Below are 20,840 nucleotides of genomic sequence, written 5' to 3'. Positions count from 1 at the left end.
AGAAAATACTTATTTTTTAAAGCATATACTTGACAGCAATCTAAAACAAATATAATGTATGTTAGAGAAATCCCATGTCTCCCATGAGTGTAATTATCAAGCACTGGTCAAGAAGAATTTTGATAACAGAAAATTGCATGTCAAATTAGAGAGAAATTAATGGGTTTTGAGTGCGAGGAGCTAACTGACAGAGCATTGGTGTTATCTATATCCCTTGAGAATTGGGCAAATGGGTAAGCCTGTTTGATTAAAAATAGCTCTTGTTGACTAGCTTAAGTTTTGAAATGAATTTGATGAAAAGTAATTAAAACTAATTTAATATTGCATAATAGACTAATCTGATATTATATAATATTATTAATTTAAAAACTAATTTTATGGGGTGGAGTTGAATCAACATGTCCATATGAATTACATATTAAAACCTGTCGGACATTAAATCTCAACCAAAAAAAAAAAAAATCTTTGAGTATTTTATATATTTTTTAAAAAAAATTTATAGTAGATAGTGCAGACCCATTCATCTCTTGGTAGTAATGAGTAGACAAGCATCCAGTTAAAGATTAATTAATGAGTTCAATGTAGGAAGGCTAGCTGTCTCAGTCGCTCTGATTAAGCAGCCCTTTGGGGATTAGACAGAAGAACTGCTGGTCAGTTTATAACATATGTCATTTGATGGCCAGCCTTTTCTTTTCAAAATTAATTTGGTATAGATTAAGTTGTTAAGACTAATTTGATGATGGGCATTTGATAAGGTCTAACACAACCAGCACAGAAATCTATCAGTGATGTAATATTTATTATAATTGATGCCTACATCACAGGGGATGGATAAATATTTTAAGGAATGGAAAAATCATCGAAATCTTAGAATCAAGGTTGATGTGATTTTCTTGCACCTAAACTGTTCAAAAAAATTGTAATTTTTTGACGGGCGTATCATGCTGTGGCGCGGCACTTTATTTTTATTTTATCATTGTTATTTGGTTTATTAGTTTAGAGTTAAACTTTAAATCTTTGATTCAGAGAATGTGTTATTTAAGAAAAAAATCCACCAATAGTATACAATACTTCATATTTTTTTTTATAGAGGGAACTTCCACCCCCACCCCCTCAGTCAACGAGACCACCCCCTCCTCTCCCAGAACCTGACCAAGATGTGTATGAAGTGGAACCAGAACCGGAACCTGTACGGCCTCAGGTAATTCAGTGTGTTTTAGGTAGTTAGCCTTGACTCCTTCATGACATACTGACCCAGTTAGCACCAAGGTACATGTACTGGAGATTAGAAACAAAATAGATAGTGATAAACTTGTAAAATGTTTCAAAACTCTAAGAAAAGAAAAAACAAAAGAAAAGAAAAAAATCTAGTTAAAAGTTGCCCTCAAAAGGTAATTGTGAAAAAAAAAATTGTTGTCATAGTAGTTGATGCATACATGTACAGTATAACAAAGTTATAAAGAACTTTGATATAAAGAATTCTTGTTTATAGGGAAGTTATCTCCATTTCCCTCTCCTCATATCATATCACTTTTGTTTCGGATACCTACATGATAAAGATATTTGGTTACAGGGAGCCAAAAAATTGTGTCTCCTGGACTTCTTTACAAGCAGATTTTACTGTATAGAAATGCTGTATTATTTTGCATGGCATGGTACAATGTAATCCTTATGCACATATTACATGTACCGGTATAATACTACAACTATAATGTGTAAAGTACACTTGCCTTTGTATACTTCATAATATCTTATGTCTGTTATAGCCTATTATTCTGTATAAACTTGTTTGCAATAGTCTCATGTACATTGCAAAATTTAATACACCATGCATCTTTAATTATGGTTTTTGATACACAAAATTGCAAATCTATATTTGCCGTTTAATGAGAATAAGGTGACCATGGCCTGTATGATTAATTGATTATATCTCCAGTTTTAGGATTAATGTTCACCCTTGCTAGTATTAGGGCTAAATATACATATATATGACAACTGTTTACAAATAATGTTTGCTTATACAGTAATGTTAACTTATACGGAAAACAATTTTAGATAAAAGAAACATTTAGAATATATATTTAGAATTTTTTTTTTTATATATTTTACTTTGGATCATTCAAAAATGTTCACTGATTGATTATCTTTCAAAAAACCCCTGCTAATGCATTAAATCAAAAATATCGGAGACTTGAAAAATTATCAGTAGATGAAGTATGTTACATGTGTCCTTTAGCGCATTTTTATGAATTTTTATATATGTTCACCATTGATAGGACAAGTTTTAATGTTGGCACGCAGGCTTTACACTCTCTATAAATGGCATGCACACTCTTTGAGTGTATGTAATAGTGTAAGTTCTATGTTATTCTTTGTCTTCTATGTACTGTACTGTCATGCATGACTGACCCTATTCCAGACACCCCCTGAGGAATCAGGGGAGAGTATATATGAGATGGAGCCTGATGTTTCTGACCAACCCTCCAAAGCACCGCCTAAGGTATAAGGGTAGAAAGTTTCGGACATAATAGCTTTTGGTGATGGGCACTTCATGAGTGTGGAATCATTTTAATTCTTGAGGGTCAATGTCTGTGGGTTAAAAATAAATTTGGTTGGTTTGTGGGGACGTAATTATGAGGGTAACGCATCTATTCTGATATGATTCAATGCAAAGTACATTGTATTCTGACAAAATAATTGCTTGTGGGACTGGAAATTTGTGGAAAAATGTGACTCATGAAATCCATCAACATTGGTCCCTTGTGAGCAATAATGATTCCACAGTGCTGTAAATGAAATATATTTAGCATGTAGGATATTTTTATTAACAAGCATAAAATGATTTTACAAATTGGTATAGATTTGATTTAGCACTTTGTGAACTTAATTAATGTGAGCAAAAACAAAATACATATGCATACAACACATTTAATAACAATGTAATTGATTTAATGGAAGGTGTCTTTTGCAAAAGGCACTAAAAAGAAGACACAACCATAAATACTTCATTTACAGTGAAGCTTGTTGTAATGATATGTTCATTTTGCTATTGGTAGACTGTCATGATTAGCTTGCTATTTTTTTTTTCATTTTTGATTTTTTTTTTGTACATTTATCACTAGATAATTATGACTAATGTTGTAGAGCTAAATTCCATATTTATGATTAGACAATTAATAAAGAAGGGCTTGCAATTGAAATCAATTGTTCTCCAAACCCCAATTTTTGAATTACTGCTTTGAAATATATATATGCTGGTGCTGTAAAAAGCATTTTGTTTAACCATATATAAAAGAAAAGTGTGCATGATTAAATGTTGTATTTTGATGACATTTTAGCAGGTGTCACTCTTTAAATATTGTGGAATCATTTTATTCAATGGGGGTCAATATTTTTTGGAAAGCATTATTTTACTTGTTCGTTGGGACATAATTTTGTGGGTTACTTGTTTAAAAACTAGATTCATTGCAAAATTATATATTCAAAAAATAAATGTTTGTTGGGAGGTAAATTGGTGGGTCATGGTAAACCCACAAAATCCACAAATATTGATTCCCAAGAACATCTATGGTTCCACAGTAGATGTTTCTATACATCTTCAAGAATTATGGAATATTTTAAAGTGGGATAAATTCACTTAAAGAAATAAATTTAAATCTTAAAGCAAGTAAAAGAAAAGAAACAATCCCAAAACATATACTTTTTAAAAATGAGTAAATTTGAATTCATCCCACTTTGAAAAATTTCCACAATTATTCATATAAAGTTTGCTTGAAAAATCATACTGCATAACAGTTACTAGTATTATGAATGGATTACTTGCATGTCATTTCTTTTGCTTCAAAATATATTCATTGTTGGCATTTACTAATTTGCAGTTATATCTTGTAATCAGGCCCCAGGGCCATAATGTTGAACTTGCTCACTTTTGACCTCAGTCTCACTTATCCATTATTAATTCCTTTGTTGAAAGTGAGACTTAATCAACTGAGTTCATCTTAGTTTTATGACCAGAGCCAGAACAGAGCTTTTTTATTCGGATATAACTCATTTTTAGCTCACCTGAGCCGAAGGCTCAAGTGAGCTTTTCTGATCACATTTTGTCCGGCATCCGTCTGTCCGTCTGTCTGTCTGTCCGTCTGTCTGTCCGTAAACTTTTCACATTTTCGACTTCTTCTCAAGAACTGCTGGGCCAATTTCGACCAAACTTGCCACAAAGCATCCTTGGGTGAAGGGGATTCAAGTTTGTTCAAATGAAGGGCCATGCCCTTATTCAAGGGGAGATAATTGAGAATTAGTGAAAATTTGGTGGTATGTTTTAAAAATCTTCTTTCTTAAGAACCACTGTGCCAGGAAAGTTGAAACTTATGGGGAAACATCCTCAGGTAGTCTAGATTCAAGTTTGTTCAAATCATGTCCCCCGGGGGTAGGGCGGGGCCACAATGGTCGACCAAAGTTTTATATAGAAATATATAGGAAAATTCTTTAAAAATCTTCTTCTCAAGAATAGCAGAGCCATAATTGCTCACATTTATATGGAAGCATCCCCAGGTAGTGTAGATTCAAGTTTGTTCAAATCATGACCCCCGGGGGTAGGGCGGGGCCACAATGGCCGACCAAAGTTTTACATAGAAATATATAGGAAAATTCTTTAAAAATCTTCTTCTCAAGAACAGCAAAGCCATGACTGCTCATATCTATATGGAAGCATCCCCAGGTACTGTAGATTCAAATTTGTTAAAATCATGACCCCCGGGGGTAGTAGGGCCAGGGCCAAAATGGCCGACCAAAGTTTTATATAGAAATATATAGGAAAATTCTTTAAAAATCTTCTTCTTAAGAACAGCAAAGCCATAATTGCTCATATTTATGTGGAAGCATCCCCAGGTAGTGTAGATTCAAGTTTGTTCAAATCATGACCCCCAGGGGTAGGGCGGGGCCACAATGGCTGACCAAAGTTTACATAGAAATATATAGGAAAATTCTTTAAAAATCTTCTTCTCAAGAACAGCAAAGTCATGATTTCTCATATTTATATGGAAGCATCCTCAGGTAGTGTAGATTCAAGTTTGTTCAAATCATGACCCCAGGGGGTAGGGCGGGGCCACAATGGCCGACCAAAGTTTTATATAGAAATATATAGGAAAATTCTTTAAAAATCTTCTTCTCAAGAACAGCAGAGCCATAATTGCTCATATTTATATGGAAGCATCCTCAGGTAATGTAGATTCAAGTTTGTTCAAATCATGACCCCGGGGGGTGGGGCGGGGCCACAATGGCTGACCAAAGTTTTACATAGAAATATATAGGAAAATTCTTTTAAAATTTTCTTCTCAAGAACAGCAAAGCCATAATTGCTCATATTTATATGGAAGCATCCCCAGGTAGTGTAGATTCAAGTTTGTTCAAATCGTGACCCCCGGGGGTAGGGCGGGGTCAAAATGGCCGACCAAAGTTTTACATAGAAATATATAGGAAAATTCTTTAAAAATCTTCTTTTCAAGAACAGCAGAGCCATAATTGCTCATATTTATATGGAAGCATCCCCAGGTAATGTAGAATTAAGTTTGTTCAAATCATGACCCCCGGGGGTAGGGCGGGGCCACAATGGCTGACCAAAGTTTTATATAGAAATATATAGGAAAATTCTTTAAAAATCTTCTTCTCAAGAATAGCAAAGCCATAATTGCTCATATTTATATGGAAGCATCCTCAGGTAGTGTAGATTCAAGTTTGTTCAAATCATGACCCCGGGGGTAGAGCGGGGCCAAACTTTTGGATTCAAACTTTTGAATAGTAAACCAATTATTACTTTTTCCTATCCACAATGCTCGGGTGAGCGATGTGGCCCATGGGCCTCTTGTTTTTAAAATCCACTCAGTTTTCACAATTTTTAAAAACATGTACCAATCATTTTATAATTTTGTATAAAACACATGAACTAGAATTTAATCATAATTCTTGACATAAGTATAAAGAGAGTAAAATGAGAGACACTAGTGGTGAAGAGCACTTGTACATGTATTTTTGTTTTAATATCAGTATTCCCCCCCAAACTTTTGCGTAATATTTAATAATCTTATTATAGGCTTTTTAACTTATGTGTGAGCTAATCTGGCTTTTAACAACTGCAAAAAGAAACTAACAGGCTTTGAATGGTACTTGTTAATCTTCGTATATTTCCTTGTTGATGATAGATCTCTATTGATTTTCAGCTGCCAGGGCGACCCCCTGTACCCATCCCTCCACAGGAAACATATGAAATTCAAGATGATGATGAGGTATTTTATGCTTAATTTTTAAAATTTAATCAATTTTAAAAAATATGAAAAAGAAATCATTTTATGATATGTGTTTATAGAGATGATTTTGATTAGTCATTCTGAAAGGAAAGCAACACTTGTGTAAATATGCATTTTTTTCACATCAGTATATTTTTTTAACCACAAAAAATTACTTTAGGATCCCTTCCTCTCCATCCCCTTTTAAAAAATCAATTTTGAATTCAAAATTTTCATTTGGGTTAAAATTTTCTGAATCACAAAAGATCACTTCAGGATACTGCACCCCTTAAAAATTATCTGTGAATTCAAATTTTTCGTTAAGGTTAAAATTTTTTGATTTTTTTTATATGAATAGATTGTCAAAACCATAATCCTCCTCATGCTTCTACCATGAAATCAAATTCCCTCAAAACCATGAAAAAACATGCATCCACTAGGACAAAATAATGCAGGGTAAAAGTTATCATTCATGGCATAGAAGTTTCCATGCATGAAGGATCCTGGAGTGAACATTTTTGTTAGTTTGCATTGTATCAATCTATACCTGTATGATGGGAATTTGTGTAGAATGGAATTTTTCATTAAAAATAATATCACAAGGGACAATTATAATAACTGAGATCTTAACAAGATGATTCAAGAGATAATGACTATTGCTGCAAAAATATGAATTTGTGAAATGTTTGATGTTTATTATTACTTTTTTTAGCAAGAAAATTATGATGAATTTTCCATGGCAGAAGAGGAATTTCCACAGGTTGGTGTGTTTTGCTGACAATAAATATTAAAATGAAGGAAAAACTCTAGTTTAATTTTTTTGGCTTTTTTCTAATTTTTACATATACTAGACAATAAATATCAAAAAGAGGGAAAAACTCTCAGTTTAATTTGGCTTTTTTTCTAATTTTTACATTAACTGTACTAGACAATGAATACCAAAAAGAAGGAAAACTAGTTTAATTTGTTTGGCTTTTTTCTAATTTTTATGTATACTAGACAATGAATATAAAAAAGAAGGAAAAACTCTAATTTAATTTGTTTGGCTTTTTTCTAATTTTTACATATACTAGACAATAAATATCAAAAAGAAGGAAAAATCTGGTTTAATTTGTTTGGCTTTTTTCTAATTTTTACATATACTAGACAATAAATATCAAAAAGAAGGAAAACTCTAGTTTAATTTGTTTGGCTTTACAATAAATATCAAAAAGAAGGAAAACTCGAGTTTAATTTGTTTGGCTTTTTTCTAATTTTTATATATACTAGACAATAAATATCAAAAAGAAGGAAAACTCTAGTTTAATTTGTTTGGCTTTTTTCTAATTTTTACATATACTAGACAATAAATATCAAAAAGAAGGAAAACTCTAGTTTAATTTGTTTGGCTTTACAATAAATATCAAAAAGAAGGAAAACTCTAGTTTAATTTGTTTGGCTTTTTTCTAATCTTTATATATAATAGACAATAAATATTGAAAAGAAGGAAAACTCTAGTTTAATTTTTTTGGCTTTTTTCTAATTTTTACATATACTAGACAATAAATATCAAAAGAAGGAAAACTCTAGTTTAATTTTTTTGTTTTTTTTCTAATTTTTACATATACTAGACAATGAATATAAAGAAGAAAGAAAACTGTAGTTTAATTTGTTTGGCTTTTTTCCAATTTTTACATATACTAGATAATAAATATCTAAAAGAAGAAAAACTCTAGTTTAATTTGTTTGGCTTTTTTCTAATTTTTACATATACTAGACAATAAATATCAAAAAGAAGGAAAACTCTAGTTTAATTTTTTTTGCTTTTTTCTAATTTTTACATATACTAGACAATGAATATAAAACAAAGGAAAAACTCAAGTTTAATTTGTTTGGCTTTTTTCTAATTTTTACATATACTAGACAATAAATATCAAAAAGAAGGAAATTCTAGTTTAATTTGTTTGGCTTTTTTCTAATTTTTACATATACTAGACAATAAAAATCAAAATGAGGGAAAAACTCTCACTTTAATTTGTTTGGCTTTTTTTCTTATTTTTACATATCCTAAACAATAAATATCAAAAAGAAGGAAAATCTCATTTTTTCATAGTACAGTCAAGGTTTCTTATCTTGAACTCTCAGTGGGATTATGAAAAACTATTAAAGATATATAAGGATTAAATACTGAAGGAATAATGATAAAAAATACTTATAAAGAATAATGGTAGAATACTTATAAAGAATAATGGTAAAATACTTATAAAGAGTAAGTGGTTGGGACTTGTAAATAACTTTGAGATATCAGTGTTGGAGATATTGAACATGTTGAGGTTAGACTGTAACAAGATTTTGTGCAATACTAATTTTGTATAGTAGGCAACAAGATACTGATTTACAAAGTCACTTAACAATGCATGGCCAAAAGTAGAGGATAAAAAAAATATTAGAGGAAGCTTTTTAATGCCTGAATTTCTATATTTAAAGCAGAACAGAAAAAAAAATATTTTTTAAAACTCAAAATACCAAACTTTGATTATAAGGAATGTAATGACAATAAATTAGGGAACTTGTTTTAAAGACAACATGTTTAAATGATATATCAAAAGTTTTTCTGATTTTATAAAAATTTAAAAAAAATTCTTTTTTAGATTTAATACTGTATTTGATCAAAATTTGTATTAAGTACCAAAAAAATATTCATTTGACTATTTTTAGTACTATTTTTAACTCATAATCTACACACTGAATTGTCTATAAATTTTTCCATTTGGCCAATCTTGACAAGGAGTACACAGTGGGCGTGATCCTTTGACAGGGGATGCTTACTCCTTCATGGCAACTGACTCCATCTCTGATGTGTTGAAGGTCCATGCTTGCTTCGCTTCCAATTTGTATTGTTTGAATATACTTTTTTTAAAAGCTTTAATGCTATCTCCATATTTCATTAGCTAGTTATGAAGATAATTATCAATGACGTTTTTTCCAATTAATTAGTGGGTTAGTCAGTAAACTTTGCCATCTGTACTAATAATCCATTTTTTGTTCCAGGATGCCAATGTTTTGCTTCAGGGTGCTTTCAATAATTTTTTTTCTTAGGATACTTCTGATGAGATTTTCATCAAGATACTAAGATAATTTTATGATTTATTTGTATTGAATATGGTATTCTTCATGTTGCTTTGAATACAGTACATTTTTGTACCGGGAAATTCATAAATACATTTTTTTTGCATGCTGACCTTCATGACACCTCACACCTGCATGATATTTGATATTTGATGTTTTTAAAGGTCCGCTTTTCTTCTGCTCCGTATTTGTGTTGTTTTATGGGCTTTTGAGCTTGATGTCAGTTCATTATCTCCATATTCTATTGTTTTACACTAGGACACCTACGATGAATTTGAGGCAGGTCCCCAGGAGGTTTATGAGGATGTGGATGAGAAAAACCAAGCCCCCCAAATTCCAGGACGACCCATGCCCCCTCCCCCTCCATCAGTACCTTCTCCCCCTAAACCAGTATATATCATTGTGCTTCTACTTCAATGAGTAATGACTAGAATGCAGAAAATAGTAATGATCATGATGATGTTGAAGCCTTTTTTTTTTGCAAAAAAGGTTAAGGTAAAGATTTAGAAAATGTAAGGGACCATCAAGGTATTTGTTTTAATCTGAGCTGCCAAAATTTGGCTGAAATACATGTATTGCCAACATGTATTAAATAATATTTTGAGAAGCTAATTTCTTTAATGGTAGCTTGACCAAAAAAGTTATTAGTGTATTAGGGCATATTTTTCATTGCATATTACAAAATCGAAAAACTGTTTTCATTACAAAAAAAATTAAAAGAACCTAGCTGTTATGTAAGTATGGGAAATTTTTTTCAGTATCAAAAGAATGAGATAAATTTTCAGATTAGTAATGGTCTCACATAAATTATAAATGTTTCCTTGGCCTCTTCTATCAAATGATAATTCAGGTACTGTAGAAGTACTTTTTTTCCGCGTGGTATTAATTTACGCTGTGTACGTGATTACAAATTTTCCGCGGAAATTTGTCCCAGCATACTTATTATAAATGTAAGGCATATACAGTCAATTCTCGAATTATCGCCATTCGATTCATCGCCATTTTCGCAATACCGCCATGATTTCCCAAGAACGTTTTTCCTGCTATATAAAATTCTCTTTATAACGCCAAATTCACATACCGCCATCCGCCATCTTGTTTTCAAAACAAACGTTCATTTTTAAGTGTCAATTATCTCGATAATACCGCCACAGGTGGATATGGTCAGTGAAGCGCGGCTAATTGGTTGACGCTATCCTGTTGTAAAGCACGCAAAGCCAGTTAAGGTACATGCAATTAAGTAAACAATAATTTTAACATGAACTGTGAAATTTTGTAAAAACATTAAGTAAAGGCTTCGCAACAAAAGCGGCAGTTGTAAAGAACACCGATAACGGTATTATTTTGATTATCTTTGCCTTTAAAAGCAATGCAAAGTTTGCTAAAAAACAATTATAAGTAAAAAAATTGTGAATGTTTCATTAACAATACTGTCATAAACAATGAATTTATTCAAGAACACATTTTACATACTAGAGACAATAAATCACGACGATCGACCCAGCATTTTTTTATTCAATATCGCACGCGCAGATTTACATGCATACACATGTACTTGTCTTTATTTCATAACTAAATATTTTGTTTTAGCAAAATTTACATAAAACATTACTTGAAGTATTTTCAAATTTAGTTATATGTTTATAGATACATGAAGTACATGTAAAAATAAGAACAGAAACGCTAATTGGTATTTTCAAGAACGATAACTGTACATCTAATTCCTAAAAGATAGAAAATTCAATTCATCGCCAAATTCGTTATACCGCCATGATTTCTAAATTACAAAAGGTGGCGGTTTATCGAGAATTAACTGTAGTGCCAGTCTAAGAAATCCGCATAATTTTCTACCCTCGGATTAAACAGAAATTGAGATTCCGTGGAATTATGACCCGTGGAAAAAAGTACGCCTACAGTATCTAGATTACTTTACTGACATTTCAAATTTGTTGTCACGAAAATTCATAAATTTCTTACATAATTTTAGCTCAAAAGTAAGAGAGTTTTATAATGTTAATTATGGTTAATTATGGTATCATAATAAACCTAAAACCAGAAAAAAATGTAAATTCATTATCTAGATCTTTACCTTAAATGTCCATATTGCCTAAGCATTGTTTGTGCTATATATCGACAAGGAAAATGGAGGTAAAGAAGTGGTAAGATTATGACATTTTCCAGAATTACTTTATGAATTGACATATTCAAACAAATATTAGAAATGGACCCCTAACAATACAAATTTAGTGTCTGTATGTTAAACCATAACTCTGTCAATTCATTTACTTATTTATACTTTTATCTCTTTCAGACCCTTCCACCTCCAAAGAAAGGTATTTTGCAAAACTTTTCTAAAAAATCAAATGCTGTGATTGAAATTAAATTTTGGTTTCATTTTTGCAAATGTCATATGTAATTTCAAATCCCCCATTTTTCAGCTCCTGCTGAACCTAGACAAGCCCCCAGACCCCCTATAGGTGGGGGCCCCATGGGTTTTGATATCAGTGCTATCAAAGGAGTTCAGCTCAAGAAAGTGGGATTGCCAGTGGAAGACAAACGGAAAGTCAAGGAGTCGGACAAAATTTACGATGAAGATGGAGGCGTCAAATCAGCATTTGAAAAATTCAAACAGAAAGGTATGGAAGAATAGAATTGAATGAGTTAAAGAAGAAGTACAACTTGGTGGAAATATTTCCAATTTAAAATTGTATTTATTTGGATGGGAAAAATAGATAGATTACCTTATAAGCAGAAATTTTAGTGAAGATTTAATTTTGGCAGCAAGGGAGCTGAGATAGCTAAAATTGAATATCGCTAAAATTGATTGCGTTTTATTTCTTAAAGCTTCTTTAGTGAGAATTCTTAAATAGCTAAAATTTTATCTCGCTAAAAATAAATTACCACTTTTTAATGATAAATCGCTAAATTTGTGTCTAGCTAAAATTTCCACTCATATGGTAATTAAAAGAAAAGTACAACTTGTTGGAAATATATGTGAATCAAAACTGTATTTTCTTTAATATCAAGTAAATGTGAATTTTGTTTCTGCAAGTAGCAATGCTTTATGCAAATTTACTTTGCATCTGGATTAAAGAATAAAGGTCTTTATGTTAATTAAGCCTTCTATTGGAGGTATAGATATCCTAATAAGGGGGCTGTAGAAAAACCAGGAAGAAATTGTATGGAAGAAGTATAAAATTTGTGCTTGTGATGAAAAGCAGATGATGGATCCGATAAACTCACGTTGCTTATTTGTCAGATAATAACCAGGTTTTTTTGTAAATATGTTTGCTATATAAAAATTGATATATTTATAAAATAATAATATTTACAGGAATTTCTGGCTCTCTGCTGTACATGTACAAATTTTCATCTGTGTAAATTAAGGATTTGTATCAGAATTGCTCTGTACAATATGTTTCTATAACTTCCAACAAATGATAATCAGATTTTCTTTCAGGATCAGGTGTAGAGCAAATAGACTTTAGAAATATTTTATCTAAGGCTAAAAATAATATTCCCCCAAATGACACCGGAAATAAGCCACAGAAAACAGTACCACCAACTCCAATGAAACCCCCAGTGAGCAAATGGGGATTGAAAAGTACCCAAGGGGAACAAGGTTCCCAAGAAAATGTAACCAAAAAACTCCCTCCTGTGCCTCACAAGCCATCAGAAGAAGAGCAGCAAACAGAATCACCTCAAAAATCACCCATACCTTTCAAACCCAAGCACAGCGATCATCATACCTTCCCAGAAGTTCCAACACCAACTGTGAGGTTGTCACCCCTACCTGATTCACCTCAGAGAAAGGAGGTGCCAGTACCTCCGAGGCAAACTGGTCCGAGCCATGACACGCCTCCCATCCCGGCCGTGAGGGTCAGTGTCTATGGCACTCAATGCATGTCTCTATAACACCAGCATAGCATGGATGATGAACTCTTAGCTCCTTGGGGTTTCACCTATACTCACACACCTATATATAACATCACAAAATATAACCTATGCTAAGACAATATCCTCTCTATCAAGGATATGTTGTATATATATTTATATATATATATATAATTTCATTTTTTATGAAATACGTATCTGGACACAGAATCACATTTGTCTGAAATTGTGCAATCATGTTTAAAGGCTGTAGAGTGTTGCACTTGATTTGCTTGATAAAAAGAAAATTTTAAACAGAAAATAAGTAATATTCCAGTTCTAAATATATATTTTTTGATGCCTTCCAACTAGATATGACATCCCAATCCCGAATTCCACAGAAAGTAATTGGATGTATCCTGAGATCTATATTTTACCGATCAGAAACAATGAACATATTGTGTCAAAGACTTACTTTTAGGATCCGTATTTGCTATTAGTGATCATAGGTTGTTATCCTTGTAAATCATCATCATACACTTAAGTTTATTCTCTTCGTGTAATGATACTGAAAAGGCACCTTTATTTAGAAATAAAGATGACAATCATTATATTCCAACATCGCTATTTACCCTTTGGAAATATTTTAAGATACTGGAATAAAAATAAAACATGTAGTTATTAAATTGGTTTTTGACAGAAAATTCTTTAGTATGTATTTTTTTTTTTTAAATTTTATTTGATATTTTTTCTGCATACATTTTTTTTAAAATTAAATTTTTGATTTTTTAAATTATATCACTTTCTTACCTTTCATATTTTTGAATCTGTTATTTATACTTATTTCTTGAAGGTTGTTTCTCAAACTATCATTTTTTTTATTCTAAGAGGTATTGAAATTTTCCTTTCTCTTCAAATGTTAAGAAAAAGAAGATTTTGAAGTTTCTACTCCTTTATGGAAAACTTGAATAACAATTTTTTTTTAATTAATATTTTATTGTCTGATTGTTTATTATTCTGTATCTTGTATCCAATACAGTGAAACACGCTTATAACGAACATGCTTACAATGAATTAATGTCAAATGAGAAGACATTTTCATTGCTTGGACCCTGAGGCTTTAAAATATTTTTGATTTCATGGATATATATTAATAATGATTTTTGTTTATAACGAAGCAAAACTGCCCAACCCTGGACACTTCGTTATCAGCGTGTTTTACAATATATTACTCTTTGCATGCCATCATCTTTCCTTCCAGACTTGGAATCATCTAAGACAAAACCGTTTCCAAAATCTGCAGCTTCTGTTGCAACAGCTCTAAAGAAACCGGTAACGGCAGCAAAGCCTGATTTTTTCCCGCGACCAGTTAAGAAACCTGAACCGAATAATTCAAATACCAAACCAACACCACCTGAACCTAAATCACCCATGTCGCCATCTTTTTCTAAACCGGTTAGTTCAAGAAAAGATAAAGTCAAGTTGTCAGTTTTGGTTTTCGTTATTTAATTGATCAAATGACAATGACGTTGAAAAATAAAGTATGGGCTTACTTGACAAACAAAACTATCAATTCACTTACTGTACGAGTATTATGTTAAAAATAAACCTTGCATACGTTGAAAAATAAAGTATAGACTTCCTTGATAAACAAAACTATCAAATCACTTATTTACGTTAAAAATGAACCTTGTAAACCATATACAATACAATATAGGTGTAGGTCATTTCAAAAAACAAAAATGATTTCAAAATATCTTCATTTTCTAGATCTTTGTTTCTGCGTCAAAATTATTAATATTATCAAAATTAAAATATTCACTATTTAATTAGAATTATATCATCTACACAGCACACCGAAGTTAACATGGGCAGTATGTAACGATTCACTCGTTAGTAACGTTATGTTGAAAGTTTTTATTATTTAATTTACTTATCACTCCTTTAAATTGCATGTTTCATGAATAATTATTTATAAATATATAGAAATGATCATTTTGCATATTTTTTCTTTGATTCTATTTCTATATTTTTTCTATTAATTTCATTTTACCAGTATTTAAAATTTACTATTAATTTTTTTTAAATGCTCGGTATGTTTATTCTGAATGTTGTTTATCAATGTTCATCTTCGTTTCAACTATGAACTAAAACTTTGACAAAAAAATTTAGACAATGATATTTACTGGAATGAATTGCTATTGTAAAAGATAAAATATTAGGGAAAAAAAAATTAAACGTTTCTTACCTCACTTAAGTTTATTTTTAGTAAACATCTCTGTGTCCAATCTTACAGCGATCTCCCTCCCCCTCTAAGGAAACACCTCCTCCGCCCCCGCCCGTCAAATCGGTGCCAGACAAACCTCCCGTGCCTTACTCTCAAGTCAAACCCAATGTCTCCAATGGCACCAAGATGAATATAGAGGAGGACCACGTCTCGTCAGATGATGAGGATGATGACATTTACGATGATGCTATTTCAGTAAGTGGCTTTTGATTTAAAAAAAAAAAAAAAAGAACGAAAAAAAAAGCAATCTTACTTATATTTCAAAACCGTATCAAAAACACAACAGTGTTGATACTCAGGTACGTGTAATAGCTATACCTGGTAGATTTTAGGTATATTTAAGACACTCAAATCCCTACATCATCTTACCCTCGAATGGCTTAGATACCAGGCTCCAAGATCATGTAGCAGATTTACTCTTAGGTCATATTTTCAATCTTACTTATTTTTCTTTTGATAAAAAAAAATATACCCATACCTAATTATTAGGTATAGGTATTTTTTTTTTATGAAAACTAATCAGGTGCCTGTGAATGAAATTTATATATATTGAGTATTTGAAAATAACAGCATTTTCACGATGAATTTAAATTTTGGACTATTTCACTAGGACAAAATTTGAGCACCAGATAAAATTTTGGACTTAAGGTTAAGATCTTTCATGATCCTGGAGCTAGATATCTTTTAATTTTCTTAGAAGCTAAAGAACAAGGTAGAGTTTCAATACAAATTAAGCTCTGTATTTTTCAAAAATATGAAAATAATATAAGAAATTAAAATTCATTCTTTCTGAATAACAGGAATTACATGCAGTAAGAATACACAAATCTTTTTCTTATATGACCTACTAAATGCTAATTGTGACGTCATTAACTTGTGCATTTTCTCGTATTTTCTTACAAAGTTGCAGAAGACATCAATTTTCAGTGGAATTTTCTTTCAGAAAACATACTCTGCCACCGTCGCCTACAAAGATTTTGAGATATGTGATTTTTCAAAGCAATTTACATAATATATCCAAAAATTGAAGCGAGCATAGTGGCAGACACTGTTTTCTAAAGAAAAAAAGCACAGAAATGATCGAGTCATTCTGAGGCTTTTCTGCTTTAAACTTAGAAATGTACCAAATTAGTGATGTCATATTTCTAGTATGATCCTCCTTCATGCCATATTCTTTAATGATTTATCATATACATCTACTCAACTATTGTTAAAGCTACTTTCATAACTTTTTAAGAACATTGAATTTTTAGGGCACAATAAAGCCCAAATTGTACCTTCTTTTTTTCTACAAACTAATATATATTGATATGTTGAAATTATTTAGTACGGATGTACATTTCATCATCCTACCTTCCTGTTTGAATTATTGAAATTTTCTTTAAAACAAGAGAATCAGATACTCAGTATTGAAAGCCATGATGTTTAAATATGCAAAAGTTTGGTCCAAGATAACTACCGGTCTTCTTGCTTTAAAAGGAATTTAACAGAAAATTAACTACTAGTATATAAATCCTTCATTATTTACATGACGTATTTTGATTGAATTGTTTTGAAAATCAGTTCCAAAGGAAGTTTATGTACTTAGTATTGGTCTATTTATTATTGTTGTTTTTATTATATTTTTGTAGAATCGGGATCCCTTGTTAGGTGAACCCTGGTATTTCAAATCATTAAAGGATAGAAAAACTGGCGATAGGATGTTAAAGAAAGTTGGGAAGGTAGTACATTTCAGAGATGGTTTTTCAACATGTATATTTATATTAGGGGGTGATGTAATTCAGCTGAATTCCTGACGGTATCCAAATTTAAATTAAAGTAACATATACATGCAATTAGTTTGAAAATCATAACATTTCAGTTCTTCAGACTTGTTAATTGAGGAATTAAATTTTAGGATGGAACATTTTTGATACGAGAGAGTACAAAACAAGGAAATTTCCAGCCCTATACAATGATGGTCTTATTCCAAAACAATGTGTATAATCTGAAAATTCGAGTACGAGCTGATGGCAAAATGGCTCTGGGAGAGGAAAAACCGGATGAAATGGTGGGTAGTGTTTATTTCATTCATTATAATTAAAAAGTGTTGCATGGTAAGTTAACTCATACAAGGCACCTGACCCCACCTCTTGGGTTCGTGTTTTATGCCCTACACATAGATTGAACTGTTGTATTTTGATTTTTTGATATTGAATACATAATCCTCATCTCTGTATTTATTGAAATGGAGTATCAATTATTTATTTAAAAATAATTTATAAAATATTTGACAAGCATTTCAAATTATATAAGCTTTTTATTAATAAATGAAGATTTGCAATGAAGTTCCTTTAATTGAAGAACAATTTGTCAGAAGATCACTTTCCACTAACCTTATTTATGTTCCCTAGAGTTCCTGAAGCAGCTATTACTAGTACATTTATTTAAAATATTTTAAAAAATCAGTTCAGTTATTAACTCTTAACGAAACTTAAGTTTACAGAGAGTGTACACTTTTTTTCAGTCTTTTATGGATGTCCAGAAACTGGTCAAGTACCACAGAGATACGGAGGTTATATTAGTCGGAAACACAGGGCAACACAAAACATTGCTCAAATATTCTCCTCCCCAAAACTCCATGTAATTAACAGCAACATCTAATGAACAACAGAAAAGTGCTTGTAAATAATTTTCTCCATAATACTCCATCTAAAAATCAGTCGAGAAATGCTTAAATATTTTCCACCCCAGATCAACAAATGACCTGTTTAAATATCCCCACCACAAGAATTCTTGAATGTGAATGATGATGTCCAAAATAGAGGGGCTGTATTGTGACAGAATTAAAAAGTAGATAATTTTATTTTACAATATTGCAACATTCCTACCAGTAAATTAATTTTATAAGATTATGCGTTTCTGTTATGTTTCTGAATGCTAATCACATTGCATTGATAGCTTGTTGATCAATTAAGAATATTTTTGGTATCCCAAACTTGATCAGTCAATATTTTTTTTTTAATATTTCATATATCCGATATGTATTAATTTTATTCACTCTTAGCTTCTTTATGGAGTATTTTGTGTTATTGGCGTGAGAGAGTTAGTTTACTGCGTTGTGATATGCTGAAAATATAAGATATATTCATGTTCGATAAGATTTTCCAAAGGGTTTGCAAATGATATGCTAGTATCAGCATTTTCCTATAATATATGCCAGTGTTAACAATTCCACAGTGCGCAAGTGTAAGCATATGACATGGTATACTTTTGTATGTTAGGTGAAATTAAGAAATGCTGTAATAATGCTTTAAGATGCATGTTTCTTGACAAAATTAGAAAAAAATAAACTTAATAAGTCAAAGACATAAATGATCCATATAGTAGGACCATCATTATTTTTAAAGCATTATTTTGTATAATAGATGAAACTGTATTATCATCATTTGGTGCTTTTTTGTGTATGTTTGTATGTGTGTATGAGTTAAACAGGTTTAAGTGTTGATGTGTTTTGTATTTCTGGTGTAACTGACCCAGGAAATACTAGTAAGCTCGATACAGAAAATAAGGTCAACATTGTTTCTCTGTCAAACTTTGAAACAGAGGAATAAATTTAATATCAACTGAAATCAATGATCAGTTAGTGCAAGGTTAACTTTCACTTCCTTTTTGCCGATTGAAAAATTATAACCTGTCATTTACACTTGTATAATGTTTTTTTAAAAATAGTAAGACATTCCTTTTTGTCCATTGTTTTTTTTTTTTTTTTTTTTGTTACTTGTTTACCTCATTTGTTAACATTTATATAAAAAAAAGTATAATCAGAAAAATGAATTAGTCTGTTAAATATAAAAATGTTTATTTTTTCTAACTGTTTACTTGCCAATACCATGTAATCATAAATTTTCACATAGTAAGGCGCTCGCCACATAAATGTTTGTTTCATCTTGTAAACATATTTGTTGTTTCACTGTTTATCACAAATTATAGCGAGAATTCTTTAAAAAAAAAACCTTATCTCATTTTAAATATCATGAAGTTTAATGCATCACATTTTTATTGCCTTTTTGGTATGTTTTTGTTTTTGTTTTTACTTTTAGGCAAATAAATTATGTCGAACATATGGAGATAAAAAGCTCGTTTTTGTTGTAAACTGTTTAAAACATATAGTTCATTTAATCTTGTAAATTATTCGTTAAACTGGCTATTTCCTCTGTGTGTGCATTATATGTCATGGATAAAATAGTATGTGCATGGAAAGGTACCTCACTCTTTGTATTTACGACAGCATAAAAAGCATAATTGTGATATTTAAGGACACAAAAATGTACATTCCAATTGTTAAATTATGTACAGAATACATATGTTACATGTTATTTTTTAGCAAGCTCGTTTTTCATATATTGAGTGTATTCATAAATGTTTTGTTTAAGTAATAATAACTGAAATGAAAAATTTATAATCGGAGATTTTCCCACTTTATAGTCGATGTGTAATACATAGTTATTGAAGTCATTGAATCATAAAAAAATGTGCACAACCACTGTAGATTTTTATATTTGCTCAGCACTGTAGTTATAGAAGCAAATTTTTCTACAGGAAAGTTTGATTTTTATCAGTACTTAATTTTAATTATTTCTTTCACATTTTGTATGTAAGAAATGAAACTGTAGTTTAGATAAAAGCTATACTAGAAAAGTTTAGATGTCTTGTTATATACAAAATACATCGCATTGTTCATGGCTTGTAGCTAAAGCTAGGTATCTAAATCACGAAAGAAGGAATGAAAACAATACTTTTATTGTGTGTGATACCCAAGGTTAAAAATTCATTTTGCTGGAAAACGTGAAAAAAAAAATTGGTGAAGTATTACCGCATATTTATTCCCTGTATTTTTTTTTTAATTTTAAATTATCTTAAAGTTAATAGGAATCTTAATAGGACTCTATATTTCAGAGAATGTCAAGATGGTGAAATAATAATTTGTTGGTGAAATTATTGATCAAAAGCATTTTTTGAAAATTAGAGTACCTAGCACGACACGAAGCAGATGGCGGACATGAACGATGGGCAGGGGGTTCTCGCTCCTTCATGGTACCTGATCCCACTTCTGATGTTTTAGAGGTCCATGTTTGCTCTGCTCCCAAATTTGTGTTGTTTAACGTTCTTTGAGCTTGAATACTGTTTCTTATCTTCATACTCGTATATTTTATTTTTAAGGCTTTGGACATTTAATGTTTTCATATTCATCCCCGTCTTCATCTCTTTCGTCCTTTCAGACAAAGATGGTTCACTGCAACATAAGGTCA

The 20,840-nt window shown here is 31.0% G+C and overlaps 1 protein-coding gene across 1 annotated transcript; it reads left to right on the top strand.

The window, feature by feature from the left end:
* Positions 1-1,090: 1,090 nt before the first annotated feature.
* LOC134238155 (uncharacterized) lies at positions 1,091-20,229 on the top strand (the record flags this gene model as incomplete). The annotated part of the gene is made up of 13 exons (XM_062720272.1): positions 1,091-1,201; positions 2,420-2,500; positions 6,216-6,281; positions 6,994-7,041; positions 9,648-9,808; positions 11,637-11,722; positions 11,828-12,025; positions 12,850-13,281; positions 14,524-14,717; positions 15,559-15,744; positions 17,181-17,270; positions 17,447-17,599; positions 18,056-20,229. Coding segments are annotated over 13 exons (1,926 nt in total), but the record flags the coding sequence as incomplete, so codon positions are not given.
* Between the last annotated feature and the right edge of the window lie 611 nt (positions 20,230-20,840).

The sequence above is a fragment of the Saccostrea cucullata genome, unplaced genomic scaffold, assembly GCF_032062105.1.
Source record: "Saccostrea cucullata isolate Sc308-1 unplaced genomic scaffold, CSIRO_AGI_Scuc_v1 ctg6476, whole genome shotgun sequence".
Classification (NCBI taxonomy): Eukaryota; Metazoa; Mollusca; class Bivalvia; order Ostreida; family Ostreidae; genus Saccostrea; species Saccostrea cuccullata.
This window is presented reverse-complemented; position numbering and strand designations above follow the sequence as displayed.